The sequence below is a fragment of the Vulpes lagopus genome, chromosome 8 (genome assembly GCF_018345385.1).
Source record: "Vulpes lagopus strain Blue_001 chromosome 8, ASM1834538v1, whole genome shotgun sequence".
NCBI lineage: Eukaryota > Metazoa > Chordata > Mammalia > Carnivora > Canidae > Vulpes > Vulpes lagopus.
Window position 1 is genome coordinate 116769024 of NC_054831.1, and position 23401 is coordinate 116792424.

Here is a 23401-nt window from a genome sequence, read left to right on the forward strand (position 1 = left end):
GAAACCATTTATTGACACTTAAAATGAGCAACACAGATACTTCAACAGGCTCACAGTAGTGAAAAACACAAATAGTGGAAGGCTGGAATTGTATACCAGTATCTGCCCTGTGAAATTTCATTTTTCATAGGGGCTCTTTATTTTAGCACACCTTTCCAATTGTTACAGTTGCTTAAGAACAATGCTTTACTTAAAACAGTATAGTTTTATATAAACAGTATAACTGTCTCCCTTCTAGGAAGTGAGCTTTTGCTGAAATGATAATAAATGATGCCTTGAAGCATTTAGGAGTAGATTTTTGGTTTGTTGGGGGTTTTTTTTTCCCCCTGACTAAAGCACAGTAGATGGAGTTTTTATTCTGATGTCACTGGGGAAATTACATTCTTACATTGGATTAATAGGTTACTGGTACTTTTTACTTGTTCTTAAGCTTGACATTATGGAGTCTTAAAATTATAATTTCTGGGTGACATTTGTAAAAACACCATCAGAGTCCTCCCTTTTATTTCCTTGAGTATGCAAGAGAATTTTAAGGCATTATCCTTTTTTTAGTGGTAAAGTTTTGACTTAACGCTTATTTTCTGATTACAAATAAGGCAGCCAATTATAAAACATTTGGAAAATCTGGAAAGGTATTTTTAAAAAGTTATGCCCTTTGCCACTTATTAGATATAAATACTATGAGCCCTGAGCATTCTCTGCTAGCTTCTGGTGGTTACCAAAGTTTCAGGCATACCGAAAGAAGCTGTGGCAGTAAAAACTGATACTTCTAAATACTATAATCCAGAATTACAGAATCGATTCATTTAAAAAAAAAAAAAAACTACAGTAGCTAATATTTGTTGTTTATCATGTACCAGGCCCTCCACCAAGTGTTTTACATGGATTGTCTCATATAATAGTACCTACATATGATCACTTTTAGTAAAAACACATTAGAATGTATAACTTTTTAAAATACTATAATCTTGCATATTAGGGAAAGAGAAGGCAGAAAATTAGATTATAAAATAAGTTACATTCCTGGTTTTGCTCTGCATTTCTGACATACGTGAACAAACTTAAAGCACTCTTTAAAACCAGACCACTTCTTCTGTGCTGGGGCAGAGTGGTCAGCACCTGAAACTATCTACTAGCAAGATAAAACCCAGTTTGGAATCATAGGATATGGGAGTTTTTATAAACCTTATAAATGATTTTATCCAACCATATTATTTTAAAGATTTTTCTAAAACTGTGAAACAGAGAAGTGAAGTATTTTGCCCATACCCACATTTTACCCTGGCTCACGCTTGATGCAATTTATTGTACTGTATGAATAGGGTACCTGAAAGGAGCTGATATTATGGATTTTAGCCAGTCTTAGTATCAAATAGTCGCTTTCAGATTTATTCTTGACGTTCATGACCTGTAAACTTGGTATAATTAATCTGATATACTAAAAAAACAAACCCTTATTAATAAGATGAACTACTAACACAAGCATAAAGTATATGCTATATTGTGTTTCTCAGCACCATTCAATTCAGTTCTCCCTTTCTTTTTGCAGTTGTGTGTAATTTTAATAAGCTATAGTTTAAACTGAATTGATGAGTCTGTCACATTTTATACAGAAAAATATAGTAGAGAAATAAAAATAAAAATTTTCCTAATTCAGCCTGCACATTTGAAGAAACTTAATGCTTTTCAGACTTTTTTAAACTATTATTTTATTAACTCAAGAGGAGAAGATAAAAGTGTGTATGTGAGTAGGCATGTCCCTTTTTTCTGATTGGAAATCTAAAGGGAAAACAAAGGATTTAGTGGTAAAGCCAAAGCTAAAAGTAAAATTCTACTTTGAGAAAGCAGTATAATTACTGAAACTAGCTAAAGACTTTTTTTCTGCTTCGTGTCACATATATAGAGCTAGTAGAGCCCAGAAACCATACAGTCTAAGTCTGCCATACCTGCTGCAGTTATTAGGTCGATGTCACTGGAAAAAAGTCAAGTTGTTCTGTAGATGAAGTAATAATTTCAGGCTAAGAATAGGTTAGCCTTTAAAACAGTGTTTAGGAGTCCTGAATTCCTAACTAAATAATATTATCAACCAGAGTATTGATTAGGCTCAAGGATTATTACCATTTCTTCTTACATTATGCCTGTAAAACAAGGAAATGCATATTCTATCTATATTATGTAGACATCTCCTTTTAAAAGACATCTGTATGTATAATATATATGTGTGATATGTATCTTGATCCTATTGCTATAGTATCAAACTTCAAGTTTGACAGAGAGATCTTGTAAAAAACAAAAATAGATACAGGAACCCAGGTAGGTTTTGGCTTGCTCTATACAAAATGAAACATAGTATTATATAATTTTGAGTAAATACTCTCAACTATGCTAACCAAGACACAGACAATTTATCCTATACAGAAAATAAAATAATCTACTGGTTCATCGATTTTTCCATCTCCTGTAAAAGTAGGATAATGTGTTTTTTAAATGAGTTAGTGACTAGTGGCCACATGTTCTTTCATAAGAGCTCCATTTGTTTTGTGACCTTGAGTGGATATACTAGCCCAAACTTCAGTTTCCTTTTCTAAAAAAAGAAACTTGGGGGCGGGGGAGCAACAAAAGGTAACTCATAATCTTTCTGTGAGCAAGAGCATATATGAAAGCAAATTCCTGTTCAGAGTTTGGCACTTACCAGAAGATCAATGAATGTTTACTAAAAAGATGCTTGATAACCTTTCTGTAGGATGATTTCAGTATACACACCAAAAACTTTAAGATTAAACCCAGAAAGAATTTTGGGTTATCAGTTATCCCAAGAAAATTATCAGAGATTTGCCAGAGATTTGTGTATAATGTACCATGTCTGTAAAGATGATCTTTCCGGTGGTATTGATAAGAGGAGAAAAAGATGGATTATAGAGTGGAGAACCTAAATGTACTAATAAGAATGGGTATGTATTTTTATGCATATATTTATCCATAGATGCAGTGGAATACTGAAGTTATGTGATAGAAACATATTTAATAATGTAGGAAAAGACTGGATTATGTTAACCAAAAAGATTACAAAATTATGTGAAGCATGATTTCACATGTGTAAATTTTTTTATTTGCATGTTAATCTCAGGCTGCCATAACAAAGTGTCATATACGGGCTGGGCAGCTTAAACAACAGAAATTTGGTTCTCGTAGTCTAGAGACTGGGAATTCCAAGATAAAGGTGCCAGCAAAGTAGGTTTCATTGTGAGGCCTCTTGGTTTATAGGTGGCCTCCATCTCCTTGGGTGCTCACATGATCTCCACTTTGTACGTGCAGTGAGTGAGAGAGAGTAAGCTCTCTCATGTCTCTTCTTATAAGAACACTAATCCATCAGATTCGTACTTCACCCTTATGAACTCTTTTATTTTTTAAAAAGACTTTTATTTATGTGACACATACACACACACACACACACACACACACACAGAGGGAAAGAGTACAAGCAGGGACAGCAGCAGGCAGAGGGGGAGGGAGAAGCCGGCTTTCCTCTGAGCAGAGTCCAATGTGGGGCTCAATTCCAGGACCTGGGATTATGACCTGAGCAAAGGCAGGTGGTGCTTACCCGTCTGAACCACTCAGATGCCGCCTTATAAACTCATTTAACATTTTTTCCATAGAGGTTCCATCTCCAAATATGGCAGCACCAAACATTAGAACTTCAACATAAGGACTTTGTGGAGACACATTTAGTCTATGACAGTGTGATATCTTACAACAAATTGGTAACGATATCTGGATGGTTGGATCACAAGTGACTTTTATTTTCTTCTCTACATTTTTGAATTTCTTCTATAATATTCTCAAAATATTCAGAAAAGTATGTAGACACAGAAGATTATGGTGGTTGCTTTGGACTGAGGGTGAGGAGGACTGGAGCATGATAGCTAAAGGATACAGGGTTTCTTTTTAGAAGTGATGAAGAGTGATTGTGGTAATGATTGTACAGCTCTGGGAATACACTAAAAACTACTGAATAGAACACTATAAATAAGTGAAAGCTATCTCAAAATGTGAATTATATCTCAAACATGTGTGTGTGTGTTTGAAGGTGGTTTTGGAAATAAATCTGTTTATTAGCACTTTGAGTCACCATACATAGTATGTTCTTCCACAAAGTGCATTATTGTCTTGGCTTTTTACTACTACTCAGTTTTATTCAGTAAAGATCTATCCATTTATGTAACTAGTATTTATTGCTAACAGGAATCTGTCTACTTGAAAGAGGAAGATTTATGCATGTACTATAACTAAAAACCAGTGAAAACTGCTTTATATTTGAATTATATGTTCTATAAGATTATAAAGATCAAAGAAGGTTTCTGTGAAAATGATAGGCAAGAAGTTCCAAAAAGGTGGAACAATCAAAATGGATAGTGGCACAGCATTTCAGGTAGAAGGCCACGTTGATAGGAATAGAGATTGAGCAGATAGTAAGAAGTAGAAATTAAATCACCTTCAGGGAGAATATTGATAGTATCCATTGATGAGTGGACAGATATGGCAAAGAGAAGAGATTGTCAATGACCACTAAAAACAGAAACTTACTGTATTATTAGTCTGGATTCTCCAGAGACACAAAACCAATAGATGAGAGAGAAGAGAGAGAGAAGTTAGTTTATATAAGAGATTATGTAATCTTTATATATATTTTATATATAATCTTTAAAAAATAAAATAATACACTGTTGTAAGCTTGTGGGAGAAATGGGGTTAAGAAAAATGGTAAAAGTCTACAGCTTAGTGAAATTTTACATAAGTATACCCTCTTATAGCCCACTCAGATCAAGATAAAATATTTGCGGTACCACAGGAGGTCTCCCAACCCAGGCAGTACTCCCCGCAAAAGTGTATCCACTGTTCTGATCTCAGTCACCACAGATTCATTTTCCCTTTTTTGAATGTCATATAAAAGCAAGTATACAGAACTGTAGTCTTTGCCTCTGGTTTCTTTTTCTCTTTTTTTTTTTTTTTTTAAGATTTTATTTATTTATGCATGAGAGACACAGAGAGAGAGAGGCAGAGGGAAGAGCAGGTTCCCTGTGAGGAGCCTGATGTGAAACGCGATCCCAGGACCCCAGGATCACTACTGGGCCAAAGGCAAATGCTCAACCACTGAGGCACCCAGGTGCCCTGCCTCTGGTTTCTTCACTCAGCATTATGTCTGTGAGATTCATCCAACACATAATTTGTAAATAGAATCTTACTAAACATGTTTACCTGCATCTTGTTTTTCTTTTTCTTTTTTTTTTTTTCTCAGCAAAAGAGTATAAACACTCTTTCAAGTCAGCACGTATAGGTCTCCTTCATTCTTAATTGGGAGTTTGGGGAGAATGAAGGAGCAGCTGTTTTAGTAAGTAGTAGTAGTAGTAGTAGTAGTAGTAGTAGTAGTAGTAGAGTTTGGGGAGAATGAAGGAGCAGCTGTTTTAGTAAGTAGTAGTAGTAGTAGTAGTAGTAGTAGTAGTTTCAGAGGTAGAATTTAGTGATTCATCAGTTGCTTATAACACCCAGTGCTCATTGTATCAAATGCCCTCCTTAATGCCCATCACCCAATTACCCCATCCCTCCACCATCCTCCCCCAGCAACCCTCAGTTTGTTTCCTAGAGTTAAGAGTCTCTTATATTTTGTCTCCCTCTCTGATAATTGTCTTTTTTTAATTTTTCCTTCCCTTCCCCTATGTTCATGTTTTGTATCTTAAATTCCACATATGAATGAAATCATATGGTGTTTTTCTTTCTCTGACTTACTTCACTTAGCATAATACCTTCTAGTTCCATCCATGTCATTGCAAATGGCAAGATGTCATTCTTTTTTTTTTTTTTATCCAAAGGATACAAACATAGTGATTCAAAGGAGCACATGCATCCTAATGTTTATAGCAACAATGTCCACAATAGCCAGGATATGGAAAGAGTCCAGATGTCCTTCATTCTTTAATAACTCCATGTCATTCCATAATACTGTACATGTTCCAAAATTTACCCAGTATTTTCTCTCAGTGGATATGTAGGTGGTTTCCATTATTTCACAGACATGAAATCAGTAAGTTGAAGGGCTGTGCTTCTAATGTTAATAGGTAATACCAAATTACCATTCCCAAAAGATACAGGCATTTACATACCCACCAGCATATGACACTATCCAATTTAGCATATATTCATCTGAGAGGTCTAAATTTTTATTTCGGTAATAAATTTGGTTTTTAAGGTAAGTAATAGATGCAAATATGAAGAAAAAAAAAAGTACAAGAGTATATGGTGAATAGTCATCTCCCTTTCACCTGTCTCCCAGTGGTGCAATTCCTTTCCCAAAGACAGCTTTGTGTCTCTCCAAGATAGTTTATGTATATACTTCTATTTTACATAAATGGTTGTTCTAGGCTTTGCTTTCTCCACTTAACAAGATATCTTAGAGACTATACCACAGCAATATAATATAGAGCTGCCTCAATATTTTAACTACTGAATAGTATCACATAGTATGGATACAACATAATTTAATGAGTTATTTTAAAATAGAAATCAGGCTATCTCAGTCCCTTATTATTGTAAATAATGCACAGAGAACATCCTATAGGATAAATTTCCAAAAATGGAATTATTAAAAAAACAATATGTGAGGGGTGCCTTGGTGGCCCAGTCAGTTAAGCATTTGCCTTCAGCTCAAATCATGATCCCAGGATCCTAGGATCGAGTTCCACATCAGGCTCTTTGCTCAGTGGGGAGTCTGCTTCTCCCTCTTCTTCTGCCTGTTACTTCCCTTACTTGTGCTCTCTCTGTCAAGTAAATAAAAAAATCTTTTTTAAAAAAGTGAATGTTTTAAATAAATAATTATTGAAAATACATACAGAAAAGTATATCTAAGTGCACAGGCCTGTAAATTTTCACAAAATAAAACATACCCATGTAATTATACCCAGATCAAGAAACATATAACCAGCAACCAGAAGCTTCCTCATGCTGCTCTATTAGTTACTAACCCACTTTGCCTAAAAGTAACTACTATTTTTTTTAAAGTAACTACTATTTAATTTCCAGCACCACAAATTAATTCTGCCTAGTTTTGAACTTTATAAGTTTTTATTTTAACAGATGTCCCTTCATAGAAATTGTATCAATTTACATTTTCATCTACAGTATATAAGAATATGTATTTCCTAACACCCTCACCAACCAATGCGTTATTAAACTCTTTGATTTTTGCCAGTGACATAAGTGAAAGGAATTTATTGTCTATGTTATTTTGCATTTTTTTATACTAAATAAATTCGGTATCTTTTCATAGGTCTAAGAGTCATTTGTATTTTTATTTTTACAAACCGTCCTTGTCCTTTTTCATTATCTTACTTATAAATGCACTGTAGTATATATTAGGGAAGTTAATCCTTTGTTATATGTGTTGTAAATATTTTTCCTAGTTTGTCATTTATCTTTGATTTTATTGTTTTTCCTACAGATATTTTACTTGGTCTTTTATTTTTTGCCTGTTAGGTATAAAATGACTTTTTTTTTCCCCTGACTGGTGAGGTTGAGTGTTTTCGTTTATGGCTTTGATTATTTACATCTTCTCTTCTGGATATTGCTTCTTGATATCCTTTGTTTTCTATTGGATCATCATCTTTGAACACATACCTAGAAGGTCTTTGTATATGACCAATGGTATGGCTTTGTAATGTATGTTTAAAATGACGTTTACACTATATGTTCTCATTCATTTGGGGAATATAAATAATAGTGAAAGGGAATAGAAGGGAAGGGAGAAGAAATGGGTAGGAAATATCAGAGAGGGAGATAGAACATGGAAGACTCCTAACTCTGGGAAACGAACTAAGGGTGGTGGAAGGGGAGGGGTAGGGGTGGGGGTGAACGGCTGACAGACACTAAGGGGGGCACTTGACGGGATGAGCACTGGGTGTTACTCTGTATGTTGGCAAATTGAACACCAATAAAAAATAAATTTATTATTAAAAATAATAATAAAATAAATAAAAATAAAAAATAAAAGGACGTTTACCCCCATATCATTTTTTGTGAGCTCGCTTATTTATTTATTTATTTATTTATTTATTTATTTATTTATTTTAATGTCCACTTTCTTACAAAGATGTCACTTCACATGAAGGGGTGGTAATATAATTATGTTTCAAAACTCATGTTACTTATACAAAGAATATTCAGACATTCTAACCTTTTCTTTCTTGGTGATTATAGAATAAACATGTCATTAAATTACTTTTGGATATTTGTTGTAGACTCATCAATTCTTCTATAGTTGTATTCTCTCCATCATAGTAATCAAGAGTGTCCAAAATCTTTGACCCAGAAACTTTGACTAGATAAGTGGAAAAAATCTAATTTGAGATATAAAATGCTAAATGTGTTTTTCTCCATAAACAATTTAATTGGTTTGCATTTGGCACTTCTATATCAGATTCTAAGTCATCCTTGGAATTTAGCTAACAGCTTGGAAAATAGAGTCAAGTATGGTATGATATAACTATAATTAATTATCTCACTATATATTTCACAAAACAGCATCTTAACTGCTTAATAAAGGCTTTTAAAATATCGGTAGAAAGTGAACAACAGAAACTTGATTTACTCAAATCCAAAGGAATTGAATTGGTTTCTGCTTGTGATTATGACTCAGTAGAGCATATTAATAGATTATAGGGGGAAAATTAGAGTTCATTTTAAATATGAGCTTAGGTTATATCAGTAATAATGGCCTCTTCTTATTTTTCCACAGTTCTTAGTGGTCTCTGTTCTAATGACTGTCCTCGTAAGATAACAGTAAGTAAACTTAATTCTCAGTTGTAAAAATTTCTGTGAAAATTCTCTGCATAATAGATATACACAAAATAGTTGTTATAATAGGCTACACTAAAATTGTTATTATTTAGAAGTGCTTAAAGTATCCTTTAAGCTCAGTGCTCAAAAAAACTTTACTGGGAATAAGATTATTTGCCTAAAAAATTCTCACCTCAAAGTTCACTCCTTAATGAAGCCTTATTCTGATACCTTGGAAAAATAAGCACCCCTCCCATTCTTTCTGGGCATACTACTGCCATTTTGGCATATATAATACTTGAACTCCCTTCTCTGTTTGTTTTAAATGTCTCTCTACACTAGTCTGGAATCCCTGGAGGTCAAGAAAGCTCTCATCTTTTTATACATAGTACATAGCACAGGGTCAAGCATATAGTAGACAATATTAAATTTTTTTTGTATAGTCTTAATATTGACTTTTGCTGTCTAATGGAATGTTTCAATGAAATAACTAAGTTTAAAAATAATTAGGCTTAGTTTTTTAAATTGCCAGTTCATGTCAATCATAAAAATATAACATTATGGGACGCCTGGGTGGCTCAGCAGTTGAGCATCTGCCTTTGGCCCAGGGCGTGATCCTGGAATCCCAGGATCGAGTCCCACATCGGGCTTCCTGCATGGAGCCTGCTTCTCCCTCTGCCTGTGTCTCTGCCTCTCTCTCCCTCTGTGTATCTCATGAATAAATAAATAAAATCTTTAAATATATATATATAACATTATATGTGGGGTGTCTCTGTGTGTGTGTGTGTGTGTGTGTGTGTGTGTGTGTGTGTGTGTGTGTTGGTATATGCCTACTTGGGTCCTCATTGTAACCCTTGTTTCATAAGGAATTACTTCCATGTAAAGCTGAGGCTCAGAGAAACTAATTTGCCCAAAGTGATAGAGCTATTAAGTAGTGGAACTAGAACATAAAGCTACATGTTCTGATAATAGCCTCATACTTTTACTACCACTTAAGTACTACATGACCAACATTTTGTGTATGGTTGGGAAATTACATATTTAAGACATATGGAAACACACCCTGACCCAGAGATTTGCATGCAGAGATTTAATTTAGACTCAAGAGCAACAGCTATGAAGTAGTAAGGAAAGGAGGATTGGCAGAAGAAATTGGTCTGTGATGCATGGGGAGCTGTGAAGCTAGGATGGCCCCTCAGATGGCCCAAGGAGAGGCAGAGGAGCCAGGCCTTTGTATCCCTATATCAATCAGATACTGTGTACATGTAGTCCCCCAGAAAGGCTTCTAATTGGTAGGAGCCAGCTCCGTTTGGCTGGAAAACTGTTTCCAGGTAGGAACCCCACTGTGAGCTATCAGCAGCCAACACTAGGAGCAGCTCAGAGAATTAGCGTCTCCAGCCTGAAGAGAACATCTGGACAATGCATCACCACATCCATTATAAATGTATGTGAGTGCCTGGTCAAATTCATCTGTTTTCATATCATTATAACAATGTAGATGTATAGTGGGAGAGGCTATGGGATAGGGAATGCAGGACATGTAGGGGAAATCTCTGTACTTTCCAACTTAATTTGCTGTGAATCTAAAACTTCTCTAAAGAGTAGTCTGTTTTTAAAAAAAATTTTAAGTGTAGATGTAATTAATCAGAGGCTAAAGATTAGTTTGGTTATTCAGGTATTGTCTACCCAGGCTGTGAAATGTTCAGAGCCTTTGTTCCTCTTCCTTTCTCTCATTGACCATATTCATTACATGGTCAAAGAACTTGAAAACATCGAAATGGAACCCACTTATTTTACCCACAAGTTCTGGCAGAAAAGGTGATAGGAAAAGGCTGCATGATTAAGGCAGGGTGCAAAAATGCTCCATTCTCTTTGTCTTGAAGTAAAAGCAACTTTAATTGTAGGGAGGACAGAATCATTCGAAAGCTATGTAAGTAAAATTCAGCATGCAGAGCTGTTCTTACAATGATAACACTAAGTCCAGAGCCTTTGGGCTTTTCTGCCTCCTATTTGTCCATTTATTACTTTCTTTGAAATTCAGATCCTGTTGAACTGCCTTCCCATAGATCATTTCCTTCTCCACTGATATCATAGATCACAATTTTATGACAACCTGAAAGAAATAAATGCGCCCTATACTTCTCCAGTTTTCCATATATCAAATGTGTACCCACTTGTAAAATTATTATTATTTCATGAAAAAGTGGGCCTTTTTCCTAATGCTTTGACATTAGATCCACTTGATCATAGGAGAAAGTGTTATATTAGGTATGACCCTGTGTAAGCCTAAGAAGAAAGATGCATCTACCATCTGATATTCTTTACCACTTGAGTTAATTTATGAGTTGAATAGCTCTTCTGCTGCCACTGTGCTCCCACCTGATACTGGCAACCTATCTGATACATGAGAGAGGAAAGAATTATCCAAATCAGAAACCAATCCCACTCAAATCCCTTTATCTCCATTTTGGAAACCCCAGGCAATACTCGAGACCTTATCTCTCAGAACTATTTTACTTTTGAAATTTTAATGCCATCCATTCAGCAATCTGACCACAGTCTATTTTTCCAGCCCTCTCCCATTACTATTCCTCTTCATCTTTAAGACCATTAGTTTCCCAATCTCTTGCCTTTACCTTCCTCCTTTAGCTGCCACACACAAACTCACTCCTGCCATTACTTTTAACTCCTATAAAGCACTCTCCTTCTACTGTACCTGCCTAGCAGAATTACAGCCCCAGGTTAGTCCAGCTGTCTGTTCAGTACTAGACCTAGGCTCCTGGGCATTTCTGAAGAAAAATAAACAGCCTTGCATATTGGTACCACAACTGGTTCATAGTCTTCAACCTGAAATGAGCATTCTTAATTGTATCAGTCTTATATGGATTCCTCGTCCTCTTTTCTCCCATTCTTTTTCTCTGATTACTTTCAGGATTTTTTCTTTGTCTTTGGCTTTCTGCTGATTGAATATGATATGCATAGGTATAGATTTTTAGTTATTTTTCCTGTTTGGTATTCTTAAGCTTCCTGGATATCTGGTTTGGTGTCTGTCACTAATTTTGGAAAATTCTCATGTTATTATTTCAAAGATTTCTTCTGTCCCTTTCTCTCTTTTTCCTTCCAGTAATCCCCTGACACATATGTTACACCTTTGGTAACTGTCACACAGTTGTTGGATATTCTGTTCCATCTTTTTCATTAGTTTTTCTCTGTGTTTCAGTTTTAGAAATTTCTTTTGATCCTCAAGCTCACTGATTCTTTGTTCAGCTGTGTTCAGGCATTCATTTCTATTTTAGTATTTTATTTCTACCATTTCTATTTGATCCTTAAGAGTTTCCATCTCTCTGCTTATATTAATCTATGTTTGCATGTTGTCTACTTTTTCCAGGAGAGCTCTTAACATATTAGTCATAGTTATTTTAAAGTTCAGGTTTGATAATTCCAACATTCCTGCCATATTCTTAGTCTGGTACTGATGCTTGCTTCATCTAGTCAAACTTTGTTTTCTGCCTTTTAGCATGCCTTGAAATCTTTTGTTGAAAGCCAGAACTGAGGCAGATCTTTATGTCTATATGGCTAGGATAACTAACAACTCTATGTAGCATTTTTCTGTATTGCCTTTTTGTCTCCCCTGTTGTCTTTTTGTTTCCCTATACAGACTTATATTTAAAGAGGGTCGGAGTCTTGCAGTGCTTTTAGCTGTAATCCCATTATTAGACAGGAGCCCATTGATGTGGTGATAAAGAACAGATGGAGAAAATGCATCCTATAATCCAGTGATTAGGTCTCAGACTTTTAATGAGCCTGTATCCCTGGGATGTGACTTTCACAAGTGCTTCTTAGCTCCCCCTTCCCCTTAGACAAGACAGGAAGGCGAGAGAGGGCTAAAGTTCGGTTCCTTTCCCCAAGGTTGGAAAGGTTTTAGTAGAATCCAAGTCACTTAAGCTCTGATAAAATAGTTTTCCCTTGAGGGCAAAATGTTAAGAACAAAAGAGGTCTGGGCATATTTCAGAATGCTCTACTTCCCCTCCCTGAGAGTTGTTTTAGTGTTCCAGTCTTACCCCGAGAATCTACTGGGACTCTAGAGATAAAACTTTTGTTTTCCTTCCTCCCCCAGAGTTTTACATTCTCAAACTAGATCATATTGGGCTTCCAGCAGTTTCTCGGTTAAAATTTAAATGTCTGTGGGACTGGCTCCTTTCAGTCTCCTGCTTCTAAGGTCTCTGCTCCCAGTCAGCTATGATTGATTCTCTGTACCCACCTCTCTCTCCAGTTTTCAGAGTAGCAGTTTGCCCTGTGATCTCAGTTCTCTGGATCTAAGGAGAGTTGGTTTTTACTTTCTTCAGCTTTTTTTGTTGCTTTTGTGAGGACTAGGAGCCACAACTTCCAAAGCTCTTTACATATCAGGCCAGAAACTCTCCTTGCATTTTTATCAGCATCATTTATCAGTATTGCCTTATCTTTATTTCTCACAGCTTTATTGCAGTGTAATTGACATGCAATAAACTGTACATAATGAATATATTCAATGTTATGTATATATTGTATATACGTACACTATTTAAATGGATATATATATAATGAAACATATATGGATAATTTTTGTGCCTTTTGGCTATCCTTCTCTTCTGACCCTCCTTCCCTATCCCACTTTTTCTCAGTCACCACTGATAGGTTCTCTGTTGCTTTATTGTAAAAGTTGTTCTTGCCCATTTTACTTCCTGGTTTTTAATCAATATATCTTTCTCTGTGTCATTTATTACTCTTTACTTTGACTTTTTTTTTTTACATTTTTTGGAAAAATTTTAAACATCTATAAAAGTATAGATTAATATAATAAAACTCCTTGTGCCCATACTACTACCCAGTTTCAACACTATCATCATATATCCCCACCTACTAATTCCATTCACAGCACCCCTTAGGTTATTTTAAGGCAAATCCATTAAATCCTATATTCCGTAAATACTTTCATGTGTATCTCTAAAATAAGGACTTTGTACATATTAGAAACTCCCATTTTTCATAAGAACTATTTTATATCCTTTTCTAGTCTCCTCTTACATCCATCCCCAACTTCTAGTTCTCAGCAATTGACCTTGCTTCTCACTTCAAAGGGAAAAAGAATATAAAATCAGAATCTCTTCAACTACCTTAAGTAACTTTGGGAAAGTTATATAACTCTTGTTAAGCTTCATTCTCCACATCTCTATAAAGGGGAAACTAATTATACCCATTTATGTTAGCTTCCTATTGCTGTATAACAAATTATCATAATTTAGTGGCTTAAAACAATGCAAATATATTCTTTTACAGTTCTGGAGGTCAAAAGCCCAAATATGCTTCACTAAGTAGGACTCCCTCTGGAAGCTTTAAGGAGAATCCATTCCCTTGCCTTTCACTTCTCAAGGCCAGCTACATTCCTTGGCTATTGGTCTATCCATCTCCTAATCCAGCCATGTAGTTTCTTCAAATCACTGACCCCTACCCATCTTGCCTCCCACTTTCACTTAATAAGGACCCTAAGTGATTACATTGGGCCCATTTAGGTAATCCAATATAATCTCTCCATCTCAAGAGCTTGCTCACATGTGCTAACTTTAGCAGCATATATATTAAAGTTGGAATGATATAGAGAAGATTAGCATGGCTCCTGGGCAAGGATGACATGCAAATTCGTGAAGCATTCCACATTCTTAAGAGAAAAAAAAAAAAAAATCCCTTAATCACATCTGCAAATTCCCTTTTGCTATATAAGATTATCAGTGGGTTTTGGGAATTAGGATGTGACCATCATAGGGGACCATTATTCTGCCTGCCACATTCCCTCGTAAGGTTTTTAATAGAAGAATTAATGTAGGCAAATCATAATAGAGGTCTAATACACAATAAGTACTCAAAAAAATATATCCTCTATTTGTCAATGGTAATGGTTATTTCTCTGCCTCTGTAATGTCCCTGTATTAGTAAGGATAGTGAATTCTAAATATTTAAGAAATGCTGGTGTTCTATTTGCCTTCAAGACTAGTGGTCTACTTGACTTTTTGACTTTTTCGTATCATATATCACAAATTTATGAACTGTGGTTATGAAAGAGATCAATATTTTTAGTAAAAGCTACTATAAGCATCTGCAAATCAAAAGAATATTTATATTACTTCCTGCTTTTTCTCTTAAAATACCAAACTAATTTTTTTTTAGTCTTTAAACCTTAGTATAATATATTCTGTGTTAGTGGAGATTAGATGGCTTCTTTCTCTGTCACCTGGTAATTCTTTTACCCAAAGCCTGGTGGTGACTTTTCCACTTTATAGATTATGAGTCTATAAGCAGGCGTATGAATACTCTTCTCCCTGAACAAAGGGTTTGGAAATAGTCCTTTAATCCTCTATGCATATTCCTTTTAAGTAGCTCCATGAGGGCAACAGGATCTGTTTTGCCTGCCAGTATGTCCTAGAACATAGCAGAGGGCCTTGTGCTTAACAATGTCAGTTGTCTTCTATAGCACTAAATGTAATATCTTTATCCACACCCATCCCTTTTGATATTTCTTTTTACTAATCAATGTACCATTTATGCTGTGGGTCCCACATCCTTCTTAGGGACTTCATTCCATTGTTTATTCTGCTTGGCCTGTGTATTCAACCTCTGCCTCTCTGTTGCTGCCTTCTCTTCAGCATTTAAGGAGTGTCCAAATCTCTTATCCATAAGAGCATATATGCATTCCTTCTAAAACCCTACATCCTCTCCAGCTACTGCCCAATCTCTGTTTTCTCTTCCCAGCCAAACATAAATTGTGCACCATTGGCTCTTTCCAATCACTTACTTCCATATCCTTAACCCACTGTTTTAATCTAGCATTTGACCTGCATTTGATCTCCTGATACTCCCCTTTCCTCAGCCTCCTTTACATTCACCCTTCCTAGCTCCTCTTCCACCTCTTTGGCCATTCTCTCAGTTCCCTTTTGGACATTTCCTTTGCCCACTTTTTAAATGTTGGTGCTTCTCAGGCTTTCATTCTAAGTTTTCTTCTCCCTCTACATTATACTCTAAGTTTCCTCAACTTCTCCCCTGTTTGGTGTGTTTTGTTTTGTGCGGCTTTTTGCCATTTGGATACTCTCCTGAGCTTCCGACTTTTATATCTAAGTGTCTTACAAAACCTCATTCCACCTCCCATGTTTCCTATCTTGGTTACTTTTTCTTTTCTCTTACCCCCAGATCTACTAGATTATTGTTCTCAACCCTTAACTGTCCCTTTTCTCTATCCCACCATTATTTAATCCAGGCCACCATCCTTTCTTGCCTGACAGCTGGAGGATCTGAGCCATCCTTCAAAAAGGTACCACAGTGATCTTTTTAAAATACAAACCTTCGGTGGCTTTTCTTTGTCCTTGAAAAATGGTCCATACCCAGTTTGTTGGAACAGAGCTCTTGTTTACTTCTTCAGCCTTATTCCTTGCCATTCCCCTCACACCCGCTCCCAACTCTGTCAGCCACACAGAATTGCAGTGCTCTGCCGTGCTGTCCCCTCGTCTCCACCATCTCCTAAAGTCCTTAACATGACCCTAGATCAGCTTCCAGACAGCATTTCCTCTAAGCATCATTGTCCTGCTACTTAGAAGCTAGTGAATTCTGTGTTCAGTTCTTGAAGAAGAGACACTGGATCTTGTTTATTATTCTGTCCTTACTCCCTAACACACACGGTAGCCTGCACATAGTAGCACAATAAATATTTATGTATGAGTAAATGAGCTTTTCCAAAATTTGGTTTCCTTTTTTTAATGGCCCTTCATTGATAAATCTACCATACCACCTCTTAACCACAATCACATATTCATTGTTAAGTTTGAACATTTGCAGAATAAATTACAAGCTATTCACAAGAGAAATGCATTCTGCAAAGGCCTGATATAAAGGGAAAACATCTCTTATTTATGTTCTCAGAGATACCTCATTATGAGACACAGATGTTCCAATTGTTACTACAAACAGATTTATAATATATGTAGCAGAACAAGATGTCTTTAACATTTTTTTCATCTTTTCAATCAGAAATATTCTCAGGCTTTTCTTTGTTCTGTATAGGAATAGTCTGAGAAGGTATAAGGCAAGTAAGTTTCTCTTTTGCCTTTATTTTGATTAAGCAACTTACCTGACTTGGTACTATTTTACCTCTCTATCTAGCCTTTGCTACAATGAATATTAGGTATCACAACAGATTTATTTAATATCTTTAAAATATTATTCTACCCTTAATTCTAAGTATTCACCTTTTTCTTATTACACTTGACATTGGTGATATCATGTTCTGGTACCAAAGACAGAAAAAAAATGACATAAACATTTTCTGCATTTAATGTCCCTTTATGGTCCTTTACAAAGGGAAAATACCTTGCAGTTTTAACAGGAAAATAAACAAAGAAAATAATTTATTGAATTTAATATGAAGAAATAAATAAGAAACAATATAAAAATTCAATATTGACTAAATTGGGCAATACAGTTAATACTAATGAAGATAAGGAAAAAAATCCATGTTTGTAAAGAACACAAACAAGGTAAACAATTGCCTTTGAGAAAAAATAAAGTTCATACTGTAAGTCAGCCCCTTTTCTAATATTTTAGAATCATAAATTTTATTGCATAAGCCAAATATTGATTTTCATGTAACATAATATGTTTTATAACTTCTTCCAGTTTTACTATCCAGAGCCAATGATGTAGAATATACTAGGTCTCCATTGTAGGAACCAAGACCTTGAAACAAATCCTTAGATAATCAGGTACTTAACACTGACATAAAAACCCAAGGTTTGTCTAGGCTACTGAAAAAGATAATCTACAAAGAAAAATGGTGTATTTGAAACCTGATTTTATGTAAGTCAACAAGGCATAAGGTACTGTATAATACAACACCTAAACTGCACTGCATCGATAAGACACATTATAGAACAAGAAAAATGACCCAAATATAGTCCTTAGCTATATATATAGTATGTAAAAATTAGAAGATGGCAAACTGTAAAAGGTCAGAGTAAATAGTTTCATCTCTTTGGGTCACATGGTCCTTATCTCATCTACTCAGCTCTAGAGTGAGAGCAGCCATAGATAATATGTAAACAATGAATATAGCTGTGTTCTAGTAAAACTATATAAACAGGATGCAGGCCATATTGGCTACAAGGACCATCTTTTGGCGATGCTTACCCTGGGTTCTACACTGGATGATTGCTTGACCACTTTTTCAGCCCAACACAGAACATCATTGTATAAATTTCCTATTAAGTGAGGTGTGTCTAGGAAAGTATGGGTAGATCCTTGGGCTTTGCAGTGAATGTAAGAGAACAAATGCTCCTGTATGAACTGACACCCCAAAATACACAGAACATAAAATCACATTCCCGTATACCTCTACTGAAAACACAAAGTTTGGTCACACAAGCATATGGCCTAGTCCTTTCCTTCACCCAAATCTTCAGAACCTGGGGCACCACCCTTTCATACAATTCAAGCCATCAATGCTTCATGGTGTACCTTATGTTTGAGGCTGAGCTGGCAGCCTCTGAGTATAACTGTCCTCCATTAGGGCTTCTTTCCTATCCATGTTTCCAGAGCCTTTACTTTCAAAAAAGTACTCAAACTATGGTTTGTGACCAAAACTGCATGTACCACACCCTAAGGTGAAACTTTCAGGCCATATTAAAACATGGTTATGCACAATTTCCAGAATTTTTTTTATTAGAGAGGAAGGAGGGAAAGGAGCAGAAGGAGATGGAAAGAGAATCTTACACAGGCTCCACACTCAGCACAGAGCTCAGCCCAACCCTGAGATCATGACCTGAGCCAAAATCAAGAATCAGATGCTTAACCAGCTGAGCCACCCAGGCACCCCAATTTCCAGAAATTTATACAGAGAACTGATCTGCCTATGTGTGGATGTGGCATAATACCTTCAGTCTTAGAATTACAGGCTATCTAAAACCCTCACATTCCAGTATAAAACAGAAGGTTCAGAATCACTGGAACTAGGTCATATCATGAGGCACTCCACACAAAAAAGTTGCCAAACTGGAAGCAAGGAGAAGGACATAGAGGACAAATAATTCTTTACGACTGAGGAGATATCCATGTATTGAGTAAATATTCACTTTCTGCTCTAGGGGCTAGATGAGACAAAAATCACTGCCCTCATGGAGATCACAGTCTATATTCAGCAAAGCCTACTAGGAGGAGACATTTGAGCTGGGAGGGGCCTTTATATTGCACAACTCTAGAGGCTACCATTCACATCACAGTCTATGTCAGTGGTACCCCTGGAGTGGTAAAATGGACAACCTGTAGAATCTGCCATGGTGACCATGACTTGAGTCTTGAAGTACTAGGATTTTAGTAGGTACAGAAACAGAAAGAGGGCAGTCCAAATAGAGGAAAATAGTATGTGCAAAGGTATCAACCATCATTTATTTAATGCCTACTGTTGACATGACTCTAGACCCTGGGGCTGCTAAGAGGTAAGTTCTTGTGACTTGCATTATAAAACCACATCACTCCTTCATGATCCAGGTTCTGCTGTAACACAGGGGCATGTAGCAGTGAACAAATCAGAAATTGTGCCCAACTTCATGGAATTCACAATCCAAGGACATATGAATAATTACAAGAATGATGAGCACTTCAAAATTAAAGTACCCAATGTTAGGAGCCCTTATAACTAGGAGAACATGCCTACTTCAAATAATTAAAAACTGTGGGGATGGGAGAGAGACTGATAGAGTAAATGAGAGAGGAGAATGGATTTGAATTATTTAGGAAATCAAATATCTATAGCAAAAACAAATCAGGAGCATCTTTGAAGAAAGTAGGCAACTCAAAAAAAGACATTTATTTTTTTTTAATTTTTTTTAATTTATTTATGATAGGCGAACAGTGAGAGAGAGAGAGGCAGAGACATAGGCAGAGGGAGAAGCAGGCTCCATGCACCGGGAGCCCAATGTGGGATTCGATCCCGGGTCTCCAGGATCGCACCCTGGGCCAAAGGCAGGCGCCAAACCGCTGCACCACCCAGGGATCCCCAAAAAAAGACATTTAATACACTGTATTCTTGCTAATCCTGGATATTGGGTCTCCATGGGAATGTGTCATGGGGATCGTTGACTTCAGTGTACATTCTGTGGGGGAAAAAAATCAGAGAAACAGTTCATTTCATAGAAACTCTAGTATGCATTTATTTCATTAAGCAAGAACTCTTTGCACTTAGACAACTAAGATTACTGTACCACCTACCTCAGGTTACATCCTTAAAAGTGTACCTGGAAAATTCAAATGAAACCAAGGACCTACAAAAGCATCAGCAGATCCATTCCTAGATCCTGACTCAGCCTGCTTCCACCACTTCGAAACCAGGGGAAAAAAAACCCACAAAAACCTATACCCTTTTCTGTTTGACTCAAGAGCTTAGATGTTTCACTATGAAAAGGAAGAAACTCTCATGAAATGGTGAAGAACTCCATAATTATTCATTTAATATAGGAATTTTAAAGAGACTGCTTACTTCATACATTACTAAACATATTCCCATTAATAGTAAGTACCTTTTTCTTATCATATGTATATGAAAAACATTCTAAACATTAGAATTGAACAAAAATTATGTTCAATGTAATTGAAAAGTTTGTGGACCCCTAAGCTAGAATAACAACAATAGAAAGTAAAAGATACTTCTTTCTCTGATTTGCTAAATGTTCTGACCAATACACCTAAACTTTTTAAGCTAGCACCCTAAATATCCATTTGATCAAATATTTGCCTTTTCAGAGATGTTCCCTCCAAATCATTTTAAACTGTCTTCTGTAACACGACATAAACTACAGACTTTTCTCATTTGAAATACTCTGTATTTATTGCTCAAGGTAAAAGTACTCCCCTCTTCATGATTATTCTCTTTCTCTGAATTTAAATCATTTGCAAAATAAAATTTGCAAATTTAATAAAGGTTATTTAATGCTAAAATATCCATATTTGCTGACATATTCCACTTGCTTCTTTGCTTGTCAAGGGAATTCTACTCCCACAGGTATTCCAACAGGATCCTACACTTCACTTATATACCTATCTGATAGACAGCCTTAAGTTTGCCTTTAAAAGGAAAAGGTTGCAAAAAATAATAATAATAATAAAAAAATAAAAGGAAAAGGTCATGCTATTTTACTTTCAGGTCATACTTCTTAGAGCTAAATAACTTAACGTAAATCTAAATATTGCAGATTGTATCACAAATTCAGAAAGTTTAATGATTCCCAACTTGAGCCTCTCCAACCGCCTTTCAAGTCTGTGAAATTTCCATTCTGTGAACCCTCATTTTACTCCTTTGCAAAACTTGTATTGGTTAAGAAAGGTGCATTGCTACTAAAGAAAACAATTTTCTGCACCACTACAAGCTATTGAAAGGAATAAGACGTGTTTCTAACATTGTTTTTTGTGCATCCAGCTGAATCAATGGTTTTATTCTCTCGTATTCAATCAAATGCAATCATTAAACAAAGGTTTAGGTTACACAACATACTCTCATTAGCTGCCAATTTTTATAAAGTATATAAAATGTAGGGTCTTAGTAAGAGGTCCCTAACCTCCTGGCATCAGCATCTCTGGGAATTTTAAGAAATGTACATCCCCAGGCCTCACCCATATATATGAAATAAGAACATGTGGGGATGCAGCCAATGAATCTGTATTTTCAATGCAAATTATTCCAATACTTTCTAAAGCTGGAGGACCACAGCACTGGACTTTTAGAAAAGGGATTTACTAAAGGCCAACTTTGTCTCACACAACAATTACATACATATATTCAAAAGTGGAATTTCATTCCAAACATATATATGCTTGCAAATGAACTATTCATATAGTTTTAGAATCCTACAATGCAGTAAAGAATACCAGAAGGCAAACTTGATAAATATTTCTGGTTTTAACCAAAATAATTTTACTCACCAGTATGGTCAGGTTCCGATGAAGGCTCTTTTCCTGGCTTGTCAAGGGTCACGTTCTTGCTTTGTTCTCAGATGGCCTTTCCTAGGTTCAAGCACATGGAGAGAGTGAGATATCAGCTCTGTGGTGTCTCAAGGGTTCCATACTCATGACCTCTCTAACCCTAATTACTTTCCAGATATCATCAGATTAGGGGTTGGTCCTTCTACGTACAGATTTTGGGTGGACAAACAGTCCATAACACAGCAAAAATCTATTTCAGAGGAAGTGTGAGAAAGAAATTAATAGGAAACTCACAGCTGTGTTATCGTCATCATTGCTGGTTAATATTCCCATAGTTTGGACTCCTGGCATATTAGCTTTTCAGATCTCACATAAAGGAATTTACAATATGTGCATAAATACTTTTGTGAACTAGCATTATTTCAGAAATTCTTAATCCTCTTAAATTGAAAATTCCTTTATAATACAAATAAGCACTCCCCAAATTATAAATTTATAAAAATTGAAATTTTTCTTTGGACCAGCATTAATATAAACCAGGTATGTAAAAGATATTAAAGATATAGCAATAATCCTAGCACCTCTATTGTATTAGAAGAAACACAGGTTAAAAGTTATTCCAGCTGTCTTGGCAGTCAGTGTAAGCATGGTCATTTTTAGTACATTTTGTTATGAACATTCATACAAATGCTAAATGGCACTATCTTAAGGAAAAAAATTCTGAAACATGTAATGGTATGACATGGAGTAAGACACCAAGAAGACTTATAGGCGTTGGTATCAGTCATATCATTTCAATTGAGGAAGGCAAAGTAGGATTTGAAAATATATACTCGTTATGTGTATAGTATAGAGCAGTGGCTCTTAAACTTCTTGGTCTGAGGCCCAAAGAGTTTTTTTCTTTATGTCTATCAATATTACTCTATTTGAAATTAAGACAAATAATTGTTAATGTTTCTAATTAATTCATTTAAAAATAAAAACCTATTATATGTTAATATAACCTGTATTTTATGAAAAATAACTATACTTTCCAAATTAAAAAATTAGTGAAGAGTGGCACTGTTTTACATTTAATTCAGATCTCTAGTATCTGGAATAATAGAAGATAGAAGATTCTCTTTTTGCATTCAGTTTTTTGTTTTGGTTGAAATACATGAAAAAAAATTTAACCTCTCACAGATATATAGTAGAAAACAGGAATGCTTCATTTCCTGTTCAGATAATAATGCTATACCAAAACTGAACAAGTGGCAGTTATTTAAAGGTTACTTGTAATGTGGAATTTGAAACCATATCAATGAATTTTTCCTACTGTTACATTGCCCCCTGGTTATTTAGAAGTCTGTTGTTTAACTTCCACACATTTGTGAACTTAGATTTATTCGGGCTTGCTTTATGGTCTATTATATGGGTCTCCCTGGAGAATGATGTGCGCTTGACAAGTATATGCATTCTGCCAGAGGTGGGTGCGGTGTTCTAAACATATCTGGTAGGTCTAATTGATTTATAGCATTGTCATCTATTTCCTTGTTGATCTTCTGCCTCATTGTTCTATACGTTAATGAAACTGGTATATAATAAT

General features: G+C 35.6%; 1 protein-coding gene and 1 non-coding gene across 2 annotated transcripts in view; both read left to right on the forward strand.

The window, feature by feature from the left end:
* The window catches only part of ITFG1 (integrin alpha FG-GAP repeat containing 1), a 286044-nt gene that overhangs the window by 212257 nt on the left and 50386 nt on the right, over positions 1-23401 (forward strand). Inside the window, exon 13 of the mRNA XM_041766923.1 lies at positions 8786-8829. Coding sequence (XP_041622857.1) covers positions 8786-8829 — 44 coding nt within the window. The remainder of the gene's footprint in view (positions 1-8785; positions 8830-23401) is intronic.
* Positions 14418-14524, forward strand: LOC121498287. Its single transcript, XR_005989684.1, has one exon. It is a non-coding gene; the product is annotated as a U6 spliceosomal RNA (small nuclear RNA).